The sequence below is a fragment of the Puntigrus tetrazona genome, chromosome 7, assembly GCF_018831695.1.
Source record: "Puntigrus tetrazona isolate hp1 chromosome 7, ASM1883169v1, whole genome shotgun sequence".
NCBI classification, from domain to species: Eukaryota; Metazoa; Chordata; class Actinopteri; order Cypriniformes; family Cyprinidae; genus Puntigrus; species Puntigrus tetrazona.
Window position 1 is genome coordinate 31,971,773 of NC_056705.1, and position 22,644 is coordinate 31,994,416.

The 22,644-nt window shown below is 39.9% G+C and overlaps 1 protein-coding gene across 9 annotated transcripts in view; it reads left to right on the forward strand.

Moving 5' to 3' along the window:
• LOC122348476 (nuclear factor 1 B-type-like) overlaps nucleotides 1–22,644 on the forward strand; it is a 78,046-nt gene that overhangs the window by 29,772 nt on the left and 25,630 nt on the right. For all 9 annotated transcript variants that reach the window (XM_043243937.1, XM_043243939.1, XM_043243936.1 and 6 more), the window contains exon 3: nucleotides 21,754–21,807. In XM_043243937.1, the coding sequence (XP_043099872.1) occupies nucleotides 21,754–21,807 (54 nt within the window). The remainder of the gene's footprint in view (nucleotides 1–21,753; nucleotides 21,808–22,644) is intronic.

Here is a 22,644-nt window from a genome sequence, read left to right on the forward strand (position 1 = left end):
CTATACATCTTCATCGCCAGCCTTTGTCGGGGTGTGGCGGCCCTACTGCCTGAAAAGACTCTGCCGTCACCTGCCAGACTGCAGGAATGTTAATGCTGTGGCCTTGATAATTGGATTTTACTCACACAGTCTGCAAAAAACACACAGACACACACACACACACACACATCTGCGGATAGACGTTCTGGCCTGCTATTGTTCAACAGCCGTCTCAATAGAGAGCTCAATAGAAGCTTGCTGTGTTTGCATAGGGCCTCATGTCCCCTTAAAGAGTGTTTACAGTCGGTGTGTGTGTGTGTGTGTGTGTGTGTGTGTGTCTGAGTGCATGTGAAAAAGCTTGAGTGCCAGGCACTTGTCTGTCGGCCTGCTGATACTAGGTGTGCAGAGCAACTAAAGAGAGGTTTAGTAGTCTAAGAGGGATACAAACAGAGAGAAAAATGTCTTTTGGATGCACTCAGAAACCAACAAGACTAAAATAGTTCATAAACATATGACTCTAAGCTGCTATTTTTTTAGTGAATCAGACACATACAACATGATCAGTGCAGCTAGATTCTTATGAGACTTTTAGCAATACGTCCAATGTATTTGAACAAATTAGTGAATAGAAAATTACTTTCATGTGTATGCCACATTACCAACACCAATCCATTATTATTATTATTATAATTAAGTATTAAGTATTATTTAACCTTTGCCGTCACTCCCTAAACTTTGGTTTCATTCTTCAGACATCTTGTACTAGTTTGTCAGTATGTTTATGGAAGTGCTATAGCAGCATTTTTCAATGTGTTTAAGTGAGGTAGCACTCAACACAGTGAGATACATTATTACTATTGTAGACTATTAGTGCTGTTCTAGGTGTATTTATGGAGTGTGTGTTGGGATTAGTGTTATGACTGTGTGTGTGTGTGTGTGTGTGTGTGTGTGAGAGAGAGAGTCTGGGTTTGTTTAGGATGCTACAGGGCACATTTTGCATGAACTGCTAAACATTACTACATAACTGACATTACCCTCCATACACACACACACACCTATGTATGATTTGTATAAAAAGTGTGTGTTTTTTGTACATAAGAGCAAGTTTATTTAGAAAAACATTTTTTGATTCTCTCATTCCAAACACTTTGAATTTTTACACACAAACTCGAGTTCAAGTATATAGGATGTGTTGTGTTTGCTTTAATTTGCTGTAATCTATGACAGAGCAAAGTGTTTGGAGCAATTGCCTGAGTGAGTTTACTCACAGCTGTAGTTTTTGGCTCGTTGAGGTGAACTCACTATGATGGGTGGAGCCACCGCTGCATTCCAGTGAATCCGAGGTGAGTTTTTCTTCTAACGGTGAATGACATCCCCACAAAATGGCGGGAAACGCAGTGATAGAAAGGTGAGCTAGGCTAAGTAGTGGATTATAGCCTTTTAGAATAAAACCTTAAAAGCTCAACATTTATATGACTTTATATGAGTCATACATTAATATTTTACAATAAAACAACATGGGATTAATGCAGTTTTTTGTTATGCATTAATATTTTTATCTTGAGAATTTTAAAAATGATTTAAAAAAATATGCTGACTATGATTAATTAGTACTGTAAGTCGTTTTCAGAGGCCTCTCAATAGTTGTTTGTATAGTGGGTTTCATGGTGGTTTGGTACTTGTTTTTGGAGCAATCTGCTTTTATTGAGCAGTAAAGGCAGCTGATTGCACGATTTCCACTCGCTCCCTCTACATTCTCCCCAACAACCCTGATCATAAGCCTGACTGCAAAGACAACCCTCCTTCAGTCTGACCACATACACTACACATATATTAGCAAAGATTTTCAAACACCCCTGGTTAGACGCAGACTGTGCTGTTCACTGACAGCAGTATGTACAGTATATTGTGTAAACTGGGTCTGGCAACACATCAAAAGGTTCAAAGGTTAGTGTGCGTTATCAGCTGATAATACTTTGGTTTACTCAGTTGACAGTGTATACAGGCATGCTTATTAACTTTTTTGCCATAGCCAAAGAATATAAGATGGAAAAAAGTGGCACTTCTTTCTTTAATGCAGTTGCTTGTACAATGTGTATCCTCAGCAACAATTAAAGGTTCATACGAGCTGTCATGGGCACAAGAACAATAGCCCTTTTTCTCACTTCTATTTCAAAGTCAGATTTTTTTTATGTTTTGTGCCTTTTGTGGTTTGGATGTGAGGTATGTGTATGTGCACTGCAGTATTTATAGTAAGATGCTGCGGAACGCGCTGCTCAATCTGCTAAGCTCGTAAAACACCTGTGTAAACACTGGGCCTATCACTCCTCTCCTCCTGAGGAAAAGAGCCTGTCAGCTCTCCCTCTCTCACTCACTCTTTTGCACTGTCTTCAATACCAGCTCGCTGTGTGGGGGTCTCTCTTGTCCCTCCCTTTTCTACATATGAGAAAATTCCTCCTTTCTTCCCCCTTCCATTTTTCCAAGAAAGAAGAATGAAGACACACGCGGAATGACCCTAAAGTCAAGGGCCAACTGAGAGGTTGTCCAGAAAGCACACATGTGATCTCTGGAAGGTGTGTGAGAGGGGTGACTAAATACTGCTTTGATACAAACTCTTTTGAAACTACCCATCTCCATCTGTCACACACATATACACACACACACACACAGTTGGCCGTTTCACTTCACTAGATTAGCATTGCAGGGGAACTCCAAACCCTCACACTCCACTCCAGGCCTCCATGTCAACAATGATAAACAACACACACAAGCCAGATAAGATCATAGCACAATTGCGTTTGAGATAAGTCCCCTCAGTCTAGCTGATAGCCATCTACTGGAACTGTACACATACAGAGGCCTGCATCTGTGGGAAATGAAATGAGTGCTTGTATATACTTGTGACTCTGAATAATGCTTTTGCTAATGTAAATTCATAGAACAGCAAAAATAAAGATCATATGTGTTTAAACGCTGGCCATTTATACTACAAACCATCATTGACCTGCTTTGAAAGGTATAGTACAAACACTAATTTCTCTGTATATGTATATGGTATATGTGACACAAGATCTCGTGTCCACCCTGTGCGATTCCACTGATCCAGCCATCTGCATTCCCGCCAAATGACATCATCTCCTCTCACCGGCCGGTTGCTTGTCCCACTCTTCCGGTGGTACTGCACAAAGCTCGCACTGAGGGAGTAAACGGAGTGCACATGTATCGCATGCTGCTGGGGGGTGGAAGTAGGCTAATCGGCCCTGCGCTCTCCCTCCACCCCACCCCAGCCCTGCAAAGTTGTGTCTGGGCTGCATGTAATAGTATCTCTAGAAAGGAACACAAAATGGAGAGCTCTGTGAGGAGAGATTAGCTCAGGAGGGGGATTGATAAGGGAGAAGCCAAACAAAAGAAAACTGAAAACTCTACAAGCAGCCAGGCACAGCCTGAACACAGGTGAAAAGTGGTGCAGAAAATCATATATCAAGCATAGTAGCAAATAATTTGAGTGAAAATAGCTCTGATGGGATCAAACAGTTTATACATTTACTCTTTTTTTTAAGTGACAGCTCTGTATCTATATATAAAAGGTGGTTTAGTCTACGTTTTAGTTGAGTTTTTCATTTTTTATCTTTTTTTCTTTTCGATTATTCACAGAAGAACAGTTTGTCACTACTTCCATTTCATCAACTTTAAATAATACATCTATAAACCTCAGTGAAAGTTGCAATTATTTTTTTACTAGATCATCATTCCCACTACATGATGTTTAACATGTGGCTCAGTGATGTGTGACCCTTCCACAGGGGATACATGTCTCATGTTCTGGTGGCGGAGGCCGTTCCACTCAAATCAGGCACTAATATAAACCAGCACTATTGTTGTAACTTTACAGAAATAAATCTCACAATCTTCTCCCCTCACCCAAGCGTGGAAGCCACACGCTACCACACACCATATGCTTCAACCAACCGCAAAAACACGCTGGCCATTATGGCTCTCCAGACTTCAGATTGAAAGCAGAGATGCGGACAGGCAAAGACATGGTACATATTCCAATGTTCCAATGTTCCAATTTTATATATATATATATATATATATATATATATATATATATATATATATATATATATATATATAAAAACTAGCCTTATTATACCAGTCCTCCAGATAGGATCAATAACTAGCAGGCTTTCAAATCGACATGTTTGCACATTGCTTCTTTTCTAGTTTCTTCGACAAAGTTCACAAGATTTCCTGTGATCTCCAAAATAGTGAACACACCTATATTTAACTTCTGAATAGTATATTGGAAAAGCTTGTGTTTTTTCTTAAAAGATTTGAAATCCCACAAGCTCCACCGGGATGTGTGTCCAGAGGGGTTGGTCCTTGTGTTCCCTTAAAGCACTGAAAGCTAGGCTAATGTATACTGCCACTAACCAAACACTGCTCTCTCAACCTTTCTTTCTCTTACAGCTTCACTTGCATGTACTTGTAATCAGGAAATGAGCTGCATACCAGGCTAAAGGGTTGAGAGTCACCTGCTGAATAGCTGTAAGCTGCACTGTATACATGGCTGTCAGGCTTGAGAGACTCCTAGTGTTTAACTCTTTCTGTCCCTTTCTCTCTCTCTCTCTCTTTTAATTGGTATTCTGCGGGACTAAAGACTCATTGACTTAACAAATGTTCACTTCATATTACAGGACATGGCACTGGTTCTGTTTAAAGAAGGAGTGTAGGAATCACTTTGACTGTATGAGAATTGTTTTATTTGGCATTTTAGTGATCTGTAGTGGTATTTTATCATCTATACCCAATAAGACCCAGCATGTACTGAACTTACTAGTTGAAGTTATTGCATTACATACTACATTGTGGGTGATGTGATTCTTGGCTGTGTTCGCTCAGTTGGTAATGAGATGATTGAGAACATGGTGACTCGTTTAGCTCCATTTGAGGTACCGTTGCTGTCTTATGTTAGTCAGCATGTACACACTCAGGAATTTGGTTGGCAGTCAGAAGTGTGTTTATGCTGGCAAAACATGATCTGTTGCAGTGAAATGTGCATGACATAATTAAACAACACTGCAGTAAGAGGGCAGCTTTACCGAATATCAGCATTGCCTGTAGGCCAAGTGATGGAAGTGATCACAGAATTGTGTAAGACTATCGGCTTAATAACTCCTAACACTTTATTTTGATGAGCCCACAACATACTGACTGTGAGAAGCTTTGCAAGTATATGTCAACTTATTCTACTAACCCTTCCCTAACTGTCTACTTTGTAGACATGTAGTTGCAAATTAATAAAAATTGGGTGACACGTAGTTACAAAGTTACTTACAGATAGTAGAATGTCTAAAGTGGACAATGAAAATAAAGTGTAACCTATTTTTTGTCCCTGTTGTAATACTTACCTATTAACTTTATTTTGAGTTGATTTGAAAGTCCATAACAAATAAAAGACAAAAAAGTTACTTGTGCAGTTGCTGTGTAATAAGCTTCCCATTGGAAGCTGTGCTGGTCGCTGCGCTTGAATGAGTAGAGATATCTCACGTACACTTGTCTGTCAACTGCCAGGTATAACAGAGAGCTCTTTCATTCACCCCCCCACCCACACACAGTGGCTACTAGAATTATTTTTAATACGAAGCATGGTCTATACCCAATTCTTAATCAGTGAAAAATGAGTGCTGAATCTGTCGAATGAATAATGAATCTGTTATAAATTTGAATCTCTTTTGTAAGACTTAAATGTGTTTCATAAGCCACAATTTTAATCTTGTTCTTTTAAGAGAAGCATCATCTCTTAACTTGAAGTATAACCTACTGTATTGACTTCCCATCCTGACAGCATGCCTTCACTCCTTTTCGAACAGAGGCCTCTAAGACCTGATTACACAAATGTTTATGTCTTCTACAGAGTGCTGCTTGAGAGATAAAGCCAGGCTGATGCTTATCCTCTTTCCACACAGTAGAAACCACTAAGACAGAATGTAAACCGAGTCTAGCACCATGACTTTCATGTGTTCTAATGGTATTGGCCCTGCTGTGATCAACAGCTTTTAAGAGTTAGCTTAGTGCTATCTGGACTGTTTCTATCACCTTGTTGCACTGGTAAAAAGTGAAATTGCCATTGACATCCTAACATTAAGTCATACCATAAGGAAGCACTGTATAATGCAGCTGAGTTACAGGAAAAGAGTGAGGACGACGTAAAGCCTTGAGAAGTGTGGAATTTATTTCCTTGTTCCAGGTTAACTGAGGAAAAGAATTGAGTGTAAAATAATGCCTGAATGTTTACTCCAGCCATCAGGTGGTCATTTACCTTGATATATTTTGCCAATCATAACACTTCTTAGTTATAGCACCTATCTTAGCATGCTAGCCTAATATTATCATTGGCTCTCTTAACTGACTATGAGCACAGTGATTTCACTGCAAACAGAAATTAGGGCTGTGCTTGCCTTCCTTAAAACCTTTCTTATTGTTGTTCTATATTGTGAAGACATGGCAGTCGAAAACCTCATGCAAATGTAGTAAAATATTTAACATATAAGTTGGTTTTGTCTTTAGGCTATTGGCTAACTTTAGTGTTTAGACAGTTTCAAGCCTGAGAACGTTCAACACTAATCACACTGGAGTGATGACGCTTCAGGTTCTAGAAATTATGTTTTTGAACTACTTTTGATTATACAAATTATACTTAGGAGAAAGATTTGTCAGGAAAGTGTTTTTTTTCTTTGCCTCATTCATTAAATAATCAATAATTGCAATAGCTGATGGCAGCAGCACAACTTGAAAAAAAAACTAAAGTATCTATGCTGTTAAGGCATATAAGGCCTAGCAGAAGGGTCACAGTGAGGTCTAAAATTAGCAGCCCAGCATTTAGTGTTCTCGCTTTTCAACATGACAGGAAACAGTTAATATGTCAAAGACCAAATATCACCAGTCTTTAAAACACTTTACTTCAATCTGCCTGCTCAGAACCTGTTAAGTACTATGTGGGATGTGATTTACCTGCTAAAGTCATTATTCTGTTATTTGCACAAAAAAAAAAAATCTTCAAAAACTGTCTTCAAAAGAGCTCTATAGAGAATTGATTGTCACTATTTCAAATCCTGTAGCTGTGTTTTTAATGAAACTATTTTGGTATTTTAAAGCACTCAACACTCATTCCCGTGACCAAGGCCAGTGTTTTATGAAGTGCTGATTCAAGTACACAGCAGCTCAGGGATTTTACCTCATGTGCACTAAGGGTTAACACTCCAGACGTCTTCCACTGAGATTTAGTCGCAGCTGCCAAGGTTAAATAAGGTGATAGCAAATCGTTTACTTGCTGAAATGTTCCATCAAGTTTGGCTGGTTTGTCATTAAGCCTGCCCACTTCAGATAGTTGGGAGGGTTGTGTACAGTAAGTTGTGCTAGTGGTGTATTACCAGTCAGCCCAGCAAGTGGAATGATTACTTCTGATAAAAAAGTTATAAATTAGTTATTGCCTTTGTTTCAACCCTCCTCTTTCAGCAGAAGCACTCAAGACTTTTTAATAAAAACGGTGAATTTGTCAAAGAGGAGATGCCTAAAAACCACAGACTATCCAAGGAGCAGCCACCCTGAGTCTCTTGTGAAATTGAACAGTTTGAGTAGACATCTACCATGATATCTAATCCGTATTTGCTCCTGTGTTAAAGCGGAGGTTCCTTTAATGTACTGGAAAGCCATTGTCATGATATTTATGACCTGGTTCTACCTTACAGTCACTGTTAAAAGCAGCTGAAACAGCCTAAGCTTCTTTCATTTTGCAAGGCCACATGACTTGAAGACCTTTTTATCAGGTACCTGAAGTTGCTTACTTCCTCGTCCTTCTGCGCTCTGCAAGAATTTATGACATGGTTAAATGGCATGAGCCATGATTGAGTGAACATGTATGACCTTCTCTTGAAAGTCTCACTCTTCCAGTGTCTGTGGGTTTGGAGAGAACAGAGATCACAGAGCCCCTTTCCCACTGTGAGGTCTAAGATACCTGTGGCAGATGAGTTCCTGGGCCTGGTTTTATGAAGACAGGGGTTAATCTGTAGTAAAACTGAAAAGAGCTTCTTTACGAGGTGCTAATGGTCTGTTAATGCAAAGGAACCAATTCATCTACCTGCTTGTTTATTTACAACCTATCGAGGTAGGCCTCTATTCAGACCACGGGAGAAATGTTGACAGCTTAACCACCCCCTAATGAGAGCAGGCTGACAGGAATCCCCCAGCAGTTCATATACTTTGCTGTGACCAGTACAAGTAAGCTGGTAATATCATCAAATAATTTCCACTGTAGCATATTCCTTTATTCAGACTTCACGTTTCTGTTTGAACTCATGATTAATCTGTAATAAACTGAACTTGTCTGTGATTTGCCCATCCTGGCCCTCAGTATCTTTTATACAGACTTTTGTCTGTAGATGTTCATGCATTGTTTACGGCACACTGTAACCTGATGCCACTGAAATAGGCTGTGGCGTTACTCAATTAGTTGCCTGGTTTTCCCGAGTGCTCTAAAGGCTGTGGGCAGGTACCTTTACAAGCCACTGTTGTGTTTATAATTTCCTCTTGTGAAACTTGCATGAGGAGCAGTGCATGAAACAAGATGTGATTTAGAGACCCGGTCACAATGCAAACCACTGTGGCTGACGTTTCCTACCTTTGTGTGGATGAGGGCCCAGGGGTGTAGCAACGGATGCTCTGCCCCGGCGCTTGCCGCTTTGAAGGGGAAGGAAGCTCTGTGTCAAAGGCAGCAGCTCAGCTATCTGGGGCAGAGACGAATCACTGCCATTACGAGGCATCCGATACGACAAACCAAGTAAATTCCTTGTATTCAAATCATCATGGAAATTTTAGTTTGACTGTGTGGGGCTATTCGGAAAGTTCACAGCAAGTAACAGATTGTTGCAGAACTCTCTTGAAGTTTGCTTCTGCTCTGTTTGTTTTTGCACTGGCTACTTGGTGTGCAGGATTTTCTAATAACCTTGAGAGGAGCCTGCGCAGGCCCCAGTTCAACGAGTGCATATGGCATATTTCTCTTCAGCGAGAAGAGACCGCCCCTGCTGGAGGCCCCCACCCCCACCCCACGTGCACTGTAAGTCACTGGAGTTTTTTCTCTGTCCTAAAAAGTGCTCCCTGTAGACATGCTATATGGCCTCTCACAGACTGTCTCCATGAAGGAAATGCATTATGTGTAAAAGGAATTCCATATGGTGACATACGATCTGTATAATTCCTTCAAATGATAAAAAACCCACCTTGCATGCCCTGCTCTTTTTGTGCTCGGCATGAAAAAAGCTTAAATAAAGGCCCTTCCCCCACCCTTGTTTTTCTGTATCTACTTTAGCATTGGAGAGAATCTGTTTTACTGTACTTTTAGCGACGTGACACTATGACATCCTGGGTTTGCCATAGTAAATGTTTACGAATGGAGGCATGGGCTGTTCCAGGTGAGGCATGCCAAACTCGAGTGGCTTGGATTGCGGCCCTAGGCCACGGATGGGAAATGTTGCAGCACCTCTGCCAACCGCCTGGGAATGTGGCCGAAGCCCTGCTGCCTGACGCCTGCCATTGGTGTCAGCAACAAGATTGACCTCACTTCTAGGGAACATTTGGGAAAAGTAGTCCAGTATTGAAGGTTGGGGGTCTACGTGTATGCAAAAAGTTGCCAAGAGTGTGGATTAGCGTGTCAGATCCAATGGTGGCTCTTTGATATCCCCTCCAGTTCTCACGATGCAAAGGCATGTCTAGGCCCGGCACAGTTAACATTTTACAGTCTCCGCAAGGAAGCACTAGGGGAGTATCACTTGATCATCAGTCTTTATAAAGCAACAGGATTTATTGTTGGGAGAACAAATTTCTGGACCGTTGTTGCTTACGTTGGTTACAGTCTAGTTACATTTGCAAAAGCCATGCTAATTGGTTAGAGACCAGTGAGTAGTATATTCCCATATGTTGTCAGTCATAAGAGCATCAAGAGTTATAGAAATTATTGGAGAGTGTGTAAAACGTGTCCATTTCTGGTTTGGTGAATTATTTATAAACATGCAATAACCATACAATGCTGAGTCATTTGTTATCACTGATTTTAGGTCTATAACATGATGTTCATAAAAAAAAAAAAACTAAACTAAATAGATAAATAAATAAAATAAAAAATGTCATTCATACATAGTGTCTTGAATTACATATATGCACATGTATTTAATTTCTACATTTTATTAATTTCAGGTGTAAAATTCAGATCCTTTATTTAAGAATTACATATACCTTATAGCATTAAATAATTATACTGCAGCTAAAATTATGTATCTATTTGTGTGGTGTGCTGTTTTAAAATTTAATTTCAGTAATGGAATGAAAAGGTAGCGGATCAAACGTTTATGCGTTTATAGCAGTGCCGTACAGGGCAGAAAAGAAGGCAGTAAAATGTAGCTGGGGTTTTTCCTCAGACGATGGAAAATTGCTGAAGGCAATAATAATTAATGCACATGATGGTAGCATACCTGGGCTGTAAAAAAGCTTAAAAGTGTTGTGGCCATTATAATTCTTCTTGAGGTGAAGAGACAGGGTGTGCCTCTGAGCACTGATCTCCCAATGTGCACCAGTAACTGAATGGAAACAATGTGTGTTGTCTAGAACAGTGGCAATGGATCTTACTGAATCTTCTAAATGAGCGTCCGCTTGTACAAGGTAAGTGATTTGCATAATACACGCCCAAAACCAGCTCCATATAAAGACTTTCTGCAAAGCGGCACTCGTCCAGGCAAAGACAATTGACCATTCGCATAGAGCTTGATTGACAAGGTGATCTGACTAATCACAACGTGTACATTCTTGTCATTTTCTCACTCATTAAACTGTGACACATCTTTACTGCAAAAACACGGAAACTGTAACACTCTAAAGTAATGAAACTACTATATCATTTGCTTTTTAAAACTATTTTTATATGTTTAACGTTATGCTGTTGTTTCGGGAAAATACACATGTAAATACACATATGCCCAGTAGCCACTGTATCCCTTCTTGCCTAAATCACAAATCAGACAGAAGAGTAGATTAACTTCGGTGAAATTAAACTTAATATGGTGAGTTCCACAATAGAATAAAAATACTTTCTGGTGTTCATTCATTTTGTGTTTTATGTAAATATGAAAAGACGATCCATTCACAGGTTTGAAATGAGACAATACAGTGATCTGTCACTATACATTTAAAGAGCCACAAAACAAAAAAGCTGAGAGTCCTGGGACCTTGTTTAATATCAGAAGTTACCTGATTTGTCTGTGTGTTGTCAGTTTTTTATTTGCTCTGCCATGTGTTTTTTCACTGTGTGAGAAAAACATGTGCAGTGTGGGAGCTGCATTTATTGTCGGTCATGGCGATAGTAACTAAGGAGGGCGGGTCTTTGTGAACGGTGAATTGTAGCACTGAAACAAAATACAAAGAAAAAAACTTTAACGATAATGAACGCATAAATATAAAATTTGTACGCATGTTTAGTAAATGGACCCAATGTGTTGGTGCTCAGGAGTTTTTCAGGCGGTGTGTTGGAGGGGTGGCTGCTCAGTGTTAAAAAACAAGATCACATTGCATCATATACAATGAGAGCATCGGGTTGTTTTCCTCTGCTTCCTATTCTTCACTTCTTGCCTTGAGTTCTGCTTCTGAATCCCACCAAACACAAAGAAGAAGACCCCTCTCTCCTTCATGTTTGTCCTGAGTCTTATATGAGAAGTGCACAGAACTTCCCACGTGTGACAGCGCAGTCACCTTTGACCGATTGATCGACATTGTTAATAAAGTGAACCTGGAATGACGGGAGGTGACAAATTTGGCTGAAAAAGGTCTACATACGTTAGGTCAAGCAGAAAGTCACAAAGAACTGAGGAAGTGGGAGAAAAAACAACAGGAGAAGAAAAATGCCGGACGGGAAATTCCTGAGTTGACTCTTGGAAAAGTTGACTGTTGGGACTAAGAGTTCCATCCGCCACTTCATTCTTATGAAGGAGAGGCTACAACGTTTGCACAAAAGAGCTCTTATGTGATTAACATGTGAACTTGCCCTTTAAGTTCATATGAACAAAAACCTCAAACTAACATCTCAGGCCACCTAATGCTATTTTGCATTTTCCCTCTTTTTCTTAGGCCTTCTTCAGCTTCCTTTCCCTCTCAGAGGTGTCTTCTAGGAGGTTTGTTAAGAAATGCCACCTTTGTAGGTGAAAGAGAATTAATAGGCCTCCAGTGAATTAATCTGCATGACAGCTTGGCATTGTTCTTTATATCATTTTAGTGTTTTGGCAACCTGCCCCAAAAACGAAACCACACAAAGACCTTGAGCATTCCATCCCCTAAAGAGAGGCAGGGTAGCTTTGCCACACTGTGCATGAACGCCTGCTATAACTTTCATCCTAGACAAAGTATGATTTCTAAAAAAAAGAAGTTGGCCACTGTTTGCTTGATGGACTAACTTCTCGCAAGCCATTACAATACCTTCTTTTATCTTTGTATATGTTTGCTTAGAATTGATAAAACCTGAAAGAGAGCATGCAGAGGAACTGGGAAAATAAACAAATGACCTACTGAACATACTTTTAATGAGCTGTTTGTTGAGACATTTTTTACTAGAAGTAGATGCAGTCTGCGTTTTTGGAGAGGTTTGCAGGTTACAGAAGGATGAAGACAGAGTTGTTTGCATAATAGGTTTGTTATTGGAAGCATTCCTCATTTTGCACCAGGACCCCGTTGTTTAATGCCAGGCTTTGTGTAAAATTGTTTATGGTTTTAGAACAACAGAATCTGAAATTCATTTAGCGGTTACTCTTCTTACCATCGCCCATATAAACTGAGCACTGGAGCCAAACCACATGTTACTGTTGAAGCCCAAGGCCACCCCGGCAAGCCAAAGAAGCACATGGAGGATTTGCCTGCCTGAGCATCTGCCAGGGATGAGGGATCCTGCCACGTGAATTATGGAATTGCGTCGCTCCATTCTGGTGAGCTAGCCGGAGTTCTTGGAGGCTGTTGGACAGTTGCTGCAGCAAGACCGGTCAATTGGCCGATCGCCTGCTTGCTGACCTTGCAGCGGTCGTGTGCACTCTCCAGAGTGAAAAGAGAGCCCGCTTTATTATGCTTGTATTAATCATCAACCGCTGGCTTTCTGACACTCTTCACAGGAAGGGCTTTGTCAGGGGAACACCATTCTGTCTTTGCAAGCTGTTTCATGCACTTGCTACATTTGCCAGGAAGAAATACTATAAACTGAACCTTTTTGTTTTATATACGACAGCTTTCTATTACGTAACTGTCCTAGGAAGAAAAAAAAAAACCCATCACTATAGGGGATAAATTTCGAGAAATGGAACTCATGGTTAAGGTCACTGGTTGACAACATGATAAAAATACAGTTGGTTCCTACAGTGGATTTAATCAGACTTCATGTTATATCAAATACACCTACTGAAAGACAGTACCTAATGTTTACAGCAACTGTTTACCAAATTGTGGCTACATGATAATTTCAGTAACACTTTGGCTTTCTGGGCATCTGTAGCTTCGCAATGAGGTAAGCATGTTACAATGTTTAAGAGTCTTAGCTCAGGTTTTTCTTGGGCCTTATGTCAAAAGAGGCTCTAGAGATTTTATACTTGAATATGTATAATATTTCAAGTTCAATCTGGCTCCTAGAGGGCCACTAGGAGTTAAGTTCCAGTCCTAATCAAACACTTGAACCAGCTAATTGAGGTTTTTAGGTTTACTAAAAACAATTTCCTGGCAGGTGTTTTGGGGCAGGTTTTCAGCTGAACTCTGCAAGACATTGGACCTCCAGGCACAGGATTGTAAACTGCTGCCACAGAGGGCTTCAGATACATGTCAACATGATGCAGAGTTAAGAGCAGTCGATACATACCATAGGCTGCAGGGTGTTCGTAATAGAGGGGGTCCAGGGGAAGCACTGTCAGGTACTAAAGTGGAACGGAAAATCAACATCTGCTTCAGGGAGCTGTGTTCTCTCTGATCTACTTCTGATAGATACAGGCATCACCCTCTAAAGACTATTCCAGAGAAAATTGTGATATCATGATGATGCATATTAATGTAAAGAAATTTAAATCTTCAAATAATAGCTGACATGATTACTTATTGTCAAGGACAATAATTTAAAGCCAACCAGCGGTAACATAATTTTAGATGCATTCATTTTAAATTTGATCCCTAAGCTTACTTTGGCTATCTTCACACCAGAAGCAAATAATCAAGGGACCTTCTGATTAAACCAGGGACATAAGGATTCATAATTCAGTATTTTATATAGGTTATTGAATGTCAAGAGTGGTTTACAGGTAATAGAGTGCTGTTGCACAGAGAGACACCTGCAGTCTCTATTTTAACCCTGGCTGAGGTTTTTTCTGTGTGCACTGAAATTAGTGGTGTCGTAGCACTATAAAAGTTCTCAGACATCTGTTGGCTATGTTGGGAGTCAGTTTTTATGTTTGTAATGACACATTAAACTCAGTGTTTCCTCCCATCTTGATCCAGAAATGTGTGCCAGTGGAGCTGTCTAAATGAGTGTGTGCTTTGTTTCTTCTTTGTTTCGGGCCAAGATCTTGCCTTAGATGTGGCATTATATGATCCAATAATTCCCTCAACATCCTAATTAGGTTGCGTGTGTCTGTGTGTGTTTGTGTGTGTATATGGGTGCTAAACAGTGGCTGTCTGTCGCCTCTGGCCCAGCTGGAGTGAGGCCATACTTGGGTACTATGTCTCTACTGTGCTGGCACATTGCCCCGCCTCCTCATGCTTGAGCTGACACCCCATTGGCCCTCACCACAAACGGAAGCTTGGCTATCAGCTGAGGTTGGCACTTGGATGACTTTTAGCTGAAGGAAACTCAGTTGCATAAGGGATGCTGTTCTGTGTGCTTATCCTTCCTGCATCCCAGTTTGCATACTGTGCATCATAAGAAATATGTTAAAAGGGTGTTGATGATTACTTTTACATTTGATTTTAGATTTGAAGTGTGAATCTATGTATGCGGATGTAGCCCACAACCCCTTATGCGATGTAAGATGACAGTTGTAGTGAATGTTAACTGTCAGTGAACATGGAATTTTAAGGTAACCAATTTAGCAACTCATACAGAACAACTATTGATTTGCTTCACAAGTTTTTTTTCACTTGTAATCATTTCTTTGATATTTAATCTACTTATACATGATATACTGGATGCCACTTGGTTACCTTATTAACTGGTAAAGTAACTTGAAATTTTACTTGAGCAGTAAATAACAACTATTTCTGCACATTGGTTACTAGGTGTCTATAAATAATCATTATCAGTGCCAACTGTAACAAAACAATATTGGTTCATTTTTGACATAGCTTGCGAACTAGCATAACATTTTTGTAATGTGAAGTGCAACTTCAGTCTTTTCTCAACCACAAGTGTGTCCTCAAGTGTTTCTCAGTTTTTATAACTTTAAACAAATCTAAAGAATGCACTATTACTTGTTGTTTTAACAACCAAAGAAACCCCTGAAGCATGCCGTGTACTAACCTACTTTGGTTTGCTACAATATACAAATTGTCATGGCTAAACTGCATATGCATAATGACTTCATAAACCGTGCATTCTGTATCGTAGATTAATTGAACTCCATAAATTCAACATCGTCTGATTTATCGTTCTTCAGCATGCCATGTGAATATAGCTTTAAGGAGAGTAACTGCACATTGTGTACAAAAACATACACTTATTATGACATGTCCTGACAGTGGAACACAGCGGTTGAACCGGATTTATTCTCACACTGTCATTGTCCAAGTATGCATGCACAGATGTGTTAGCAATGCTAATTTGGCTTTAAATTTTTTATATTTGAGAGTTCCCTGGTGCACTTGTAGCTGATAGAATAAGCATAAACTATTGCTTTGGAAGAGGTTTAGAAGGTTTTATTTTGAACAATAAACACTGAGAGCTGTGACCTGTGCAGCACATAAAAGGTTAATTCTTGCCAGGACTTGCACTCTGTAAGCCAACACTCTCTAAAAGTTTGTTCTTAGCTTGCACCATTCCAACCGGGTAAACATGAGATGAAAACAGAAGAATCATGGTCCATCTTAGTTTACAGGTTTGCATTGAGCTTTATTAGTTTTCACAACTGTCAACTTAAATATCCAGCAATTGACTAGTAGATAAGTGAGGTGGTAGATCTTTTTCTTATGAGTTTAGTTTTGATTTAATTTCTTTAATTTTTAAAATTAGTCATTTAAGTCATTATGATGTTTCTATTATTTTTTTTTTTATTTTACTGTTGGGTTAAAAAGACCACTCAAGACCCCTTTCACTATGTCAGCTAGCTGACGTTGAATATGTTTAACCCCAACCCAAACTTTTCACATACACTATACCGCTGCTGATCATAAACATATTCCACGCAGGCATTGGTCTTCTGTCACAACTTTCTTTCTCTGTTTGTCTTTCTTCTCCTTCATTTTGCTCAGACCATTCCCCTCCCCATCTCTCCTCCTCTTAACTACTTGTGCGGAGTTAATGGACTGTTTTGGCTGGACTCCAACCACTGAGTGTCACCTCATTAGTGTTCCTCTCAACAGGAGCTACGTACAGCAGAATGTCATTGGTCCCCCCCCCCTTCTGCTTCCTCCATTCTCGTCTGTAGAAGTCTCCATGAATGGGGAAATGTGCATGCATAATTGAATCTATAGTCTCAGTCTCTCTATCCCTCCCTCTTTCTTTTTTCTTCACTCCTCCCTTCCTCACGTCTGATGGCTACAAAGAGGCTTGGACATTTGCCACAGCTACGGATGGATCAGGCCAATGGTGGCATCCCCATGACTCCATACACACTCATGCAAATGGATAGTTCACTTGGCCAATCATACAACAATACTAGCAGAAGTTATACACTATCAGTGTGTGTGTCTGTGTGTGCGTGGGGGGAGGGGGTGGTGGTGTTATGAGTGTTATGATGTCTAGGAACTAAAGTCCCTTTAGAAAGAAAGTGTGACTAAAGTTTGTGAGGCCAGACACAACAGCTGTAGACCAATTTGATTTGACATGACCTCTTTAGGCTTCCTTTGTTGCTATGGTGGAAAGTGCACACACTCACAAACACACAGTGCTGTCATAGTGGTCTGGTTATTTTTAACATGACGAATGAGCCACACTGTGCTGACATGGGAACATGTGTACACCAGCGAGATGCAGCGTACATCTCAGCCATTGCGTAGACTTTATGGCTGTATGTCTTTATTAACAGTGCATTGTTGTGAAAACGTGTGCCTTAAGTTGCATGTGTGTGTGTGTGCGTAAGGTGCCCTGAGTGACTTGTTTTTCCAGACAGACTTTTTTGAGCCACAGAAGGCAGTCTGAAATGCACACAATTTATCTTTTGTTTCAGTCTTGCTCTCTCTCTCTCTCTCTGTGTCTAGTTTGTCCTAGCATGATCCACCCCAATCCTATTTAACAGCTCGTCCTGTCTCTACTATTGTTAGGTTCTTCTTTTCAACTCTGTCTCTCTTTCCCACCCCCTTTCTTTCTCTCTTTCTGCTCAATCATTCATCCCTGGAGATTCTGACTTTAGCCTCTCCTCTTCATGTCTGCAATCAAGTGCTTGAACTCAGGCGGGAAACTGAGGCCAACTGAGGATGTGTGGCTGGGGATAAACTTTTTTTTTTTTTTTTTTTTTTGGAAAGGACTTGGGGGGAGGCGGGGTGTATGTGTCTGTCATGGCTTTGGTCCCACTTTCACACCATGTCTGTGTTGTGTGTGTGTGAGCAGATAGACTGCGTCTGAGACAGGGTCAGTGCATATTTCAGACTGTGTGTAAAGTCTTATCTGTGACATGCATAAATGGTGATTTTTTTTTTTCTATCAGTTTTTTGAACCAATAAGAGATAAGTATTTTTATGTTGTCTAGTATTCATGCAGAACAGAGCAATTATTTATTTATATATTCATGTGCATGTAAGTGCATTTTTGTATTATATAAAACAAAAGCATCCAATACATGTAGTATTAATTAACAAAATACTAGGCATAAACATGTTACAATTAACATGCATAATATTTCTTAGAACTGATATTTGTTAATTAAATAGAAATGACCATCAGCTCATCTGTATTTGTGCTTTCAGATAAGATGCCTGCTGGCACAAGTCTTATCTGACATTCACTCTCTAGAGTTCTAGAGCTGGCATGCTGCGCACTGTATCTGTGTTTGTGTTATAGCAAACTTTGATAAAGAGCTGTGGTTTATCAACAATCGCTGTAATGAAGAGAGGGAGAAAGTGGAAAGAGTAACAGAAAGATACACACCTGAAAGACAGGCACTTTCTGATTTATGTGCACTAATGTCACAGCAAGTTTGCAAGAATGGGCAAATGACCAACACACACAAACACTCTCAGTCGCTGGGTGTCACTCACTCACACACAGTATTTACAAGATTGCAGCTGTACCGTTCAAAACATCTCGTCCAGGACTGCCCATAATTAGGAGATATTTTTGCCTCTTAGTTTCCTCTGCTGTCTCTCTCTCACTCTCCCTCCCTCTGCTTGGCTCAGGACTCAGGATAGAGTAAGAGGAGGAGAGAGAGAGCGTTCTTGGCTCAGGCCTGGTTTCTTTGGCAAACATAACAGTACATGTGTGCAGCTTTCTAAAATGGCTGCCAGACGCCTCCTCCTGAAATGTCGACGGTATGCACTCGTCAGGTCTGTTTGTACGTGCGTTTGCGTGTGCGGGGTGGGGGTGTGATACATTGAATTAAAGTTGCTCAAGTATGTGATAGCTCTCAACCACGCACAAAACAAAGACTGCTTAGATTACACAGGAACAGAGCCAAGTATAAGTGTGTGCTCTTGCGGGTTTGGGTTCATAGATCCCCGATTCAGGTATTGGAGGTAATTGTCCTGCATAATGACGTTACCTTACATTGCAGGTGGAAGAAGTGCAGAAGATATAATTGTGACAGCTGTATGGATGCTGTCCAACAGATAAGGTGGCACAATGACGCATTGTATTTATGAAGCTTACACAGTCTGCAATGAGCTCATCACGCTATTCTATTCATGTAGATATGATCCTAGATCAAATGTCTTCATCTTAGATTTTAAGTTGCAAAGGCAAGCGTCACTGTTAGGCTATTGCTTAGACTGTTCAACGTGCCCATAATTTTAAAGGCATGGTTTCATTGCCACTAGTTTATACTGTGTCACAGCTTTTAAAGAGAACTGCTGCTTTTTTAATTGTCACCCGGAGGATGATAATACAGGTGGAAAAATATCAGATTTTTTTTAGTGGACAATATCATAAGACTTGGGAGTGGGTTCTTTTGACTTATAGACCAGTAAGCAATGACCTAGCAACTCTAGGAATAGCAACCGCATAACATGCTACAAACCACAACCTTAGAAACCACACTGCAATACCCTGGAATCTATTCAGAGCAACCTACCATCATGGCGAAGAATTTAGCACATGCAAACAACTCACATCGTCTTCAACTATACTTTGCTTTTCTTATGGGTTACTGTGCAAAGAAAGAAAAGATTCATTTCATCTTCTCAGTCTGCCCTCTCTCTTCCTTGTTCTCTCCTTGGACAGTTTATTTGTTTAAACAAGTGGCAGGGCTGTTGGGTGCCGAGGGTTGTTGTGCTTGGAGAAGCTTAGAGTGTTTCTGGGAGACGTCTCTCTTTTACACACATACACATACATGCAATCAGCTTCACCCTGGCCAAACTGTTTAGCTAAATGTTGTTCAAAATCCCTTTACATCCCTGTGTGTACATACACTGTATGTGTGTGTGTATATGTGTATGTGTGTATATATATATATAAATCCTGCTGAAATGATTCATGGTTAATTTAGTTTGTATAATTTGTGTACTGTAGCAGCGTACCTTCATCAGAACTGTTTAACTGTGTATGCCAGCTGCTTCATTGTTGTGCATTCTGCTTAATGCAAGTTTCTATTTAGAGATGCAAACGATTTCTTCACCTTCCTCTGTTTTTTTTTCTCTCTTGGTGCACCAGCGTGGTAGGAGATGTCTTTAAGCAGACTGATGGATGGTGTAGAACTTATATGTGAATTGGGGGGGTTGGCATAGGAATGGGCACTGTCACAATAGTGTCACAATAACGCTTCTGACCAATCAAAGATCAACCTGGTCCTAACCAATCAAAGAAAAAGGTGGCCAAGATTAACACAGAAATAGCTCTAAAAAATTCTTACAAATACACTAGAAAAAAAACACGTTTTCTCTGGGCTTTTTTCTTATTAATGTATGTTGTTCCCTTCCTTTCTTTGTCATTGTTGAGCTGAGGCCAAGAACATTCCATATTTGCAGCTCTGTTTAATGGTCAGTTTTGAGGAGGTGGGATTTATTTCTCTCTCTGTTTCTTTAACTCTCCCCTTTAACTTTCACTTCTGAAATGAAGCTTGAGGAAAGGAAACTGAAAAGGGACCTGCTTTGTATTCACTGGCCGAGCCAATATACCGGCATCTTAAGATCGCATTGGCTGATAACAGTCTCAAGCCGATCATTTAACTAAGGTTTAGTCACCTTTAGATTACAAGACCCTTGTGTAAAATGCAGTGTTACAACCTGTGATGGGTTGTTTAGGCATTGCATTGTATTGGCAACAGAATCAGATGATATTAAATACTGTTTTATACTTATTAATTGCACAATCTAATTTCTAATTTCAATTGCTTATGCCTGTTTTCTATTTTTCAGTTACAAAATGTACCTACATTTAATTTTGGATGGTTACATCAGCCATTTTGTTACTTTTTTTTTTTTTTCAGAACATCCCTAATATTGCATTTGTTGTGAAAAAAGCTCTTGCAAAAAGCTCATTGTTAGTTCCTGAAAATACTGTGTGAATGTGCTCCACTGGATGCGTGTCATTAGCAGTATAGAATCAAGGGAGGGCCCTCCTAAAGGTTCTGTAAGGTAACACTGTTAATCACGTGAACATTAAAGCACACATCAGCAACAGACAGGACTTCATTTTTCCATCTTTTCCTCCCCCACTCTCTTCTTTTACTCACACCCTACAAGGAAGGGCAAGTGTTGTACATGTATGCCTCCATTTCACTTTTGTTAGGAACATTTTAGCTTCGCCTTTGTCTGTTTGTACATTCTGCATTCTCCCTCTCTCTTTCTTCTCTTCTCTTCTTCTCTTTCCCCCCCCTCACTTAAAGAAAGCGTGTTTCTGCACACATCTGGCCTCTCCTATCAGGGCCCAGTAAATATAGTTTCCTTTTCAGGAAGCAATGAAGTGGCAGCAATGACTATAACGGCTGTCTGCCATACCTGAACAAACTTATGTAAAACCTGATGATCATGTTCTCCAGCTTAACTATTTGTACAAATTCACATGATCAGTGTCACAAATGGGCTTATTTTGTTAGTGCTCTAGTTCAACATGGGAAATATTTCTTATTCGTTTTAAAAAAGTAAAATCCATGCTGTAAAAAAAAATATCCCAGTTTTATATGTGGTCTTTTGCACCCTATATATGTGTTTCTGTTGCTCTGATATAGATTTTTTCTGATTTGCTAATGTCTAAGACATCAACATAAACACATGAGAGCTAAACAAACATTAGAAAACATTGCAAGTGGGTGATAAATTACAGTTAAGTGCAGGACTGTCATCCGTAGATCTACTGATCATTCTGGGTTTTGTGTTTTAATCCACTGCCTTTATTTGTGTTTTCAGACTCGCAACAGTCAGGAAGTCCTAGCAACAATGAACCTGGCAAGAACCCTCCAGGTATGTCAACACAATATAGAAATGCACTGACTTCTGCAGTACACTACTGCCAGGTGCTGGTGTACCCTTAATAACGACACACCATAAAACAATTTAGACCTCGTACACATAACCTCCCTGACGTTCATGTAAGTGCTTGTTTCAGGCTCATTGTTCATTATTTGATTTTTAAAATAGCGATTTTTATTTACGTATTTATTTTATAAATTTATAAATTACTTTCTAGGGAATCCCAACACACCCCACAATGTGATATTATTGCTGGGTACTGAGAAAACATACACTGAAAAATTCGCCATTAACAAATCCTTCTGATGTTAGCTTAGCAGCTGCATTACAGCTAAACCTTGAACTTTGCACAGCGTCAAAAAAAAAGATGAATAAATAAAAAAACTGGCTTATTTGATCAGAATATGTTGGTTTTGACCGTAATTATAGTTGGATCTCAGCACAAATTAAAGTCAACTGCAAAGCCACCATTGATTTTTACAAGAAAAACGAAAATTGTTGTTTATATAAAACAAGCCGTGTCATGACATCAGCAGTCCTGTCAGATCTTGGTTTGAGCAGGATTCGCTGATGGCATGTGGAGCGAATAGCGGTTCACTTCTAACAGCGTCTGTTTGTCATGCTAGCTAAACCTGTGTTTTCCTTTCCTTTTTTTAACGGTTACTGCTGTAATGTGTACAGAATGAAAACAATGGAAAGTGTAATTAGTTCTTTACCTCAAGAGTAGGTTGTGCGTTTGCCCCTGCCAAGTAAAATAAAGATCTCAGGCCACAACTCAGACCCAACTAGTACTGCTACTATGGAAACCCTGGCCCTCACTGCACTTCC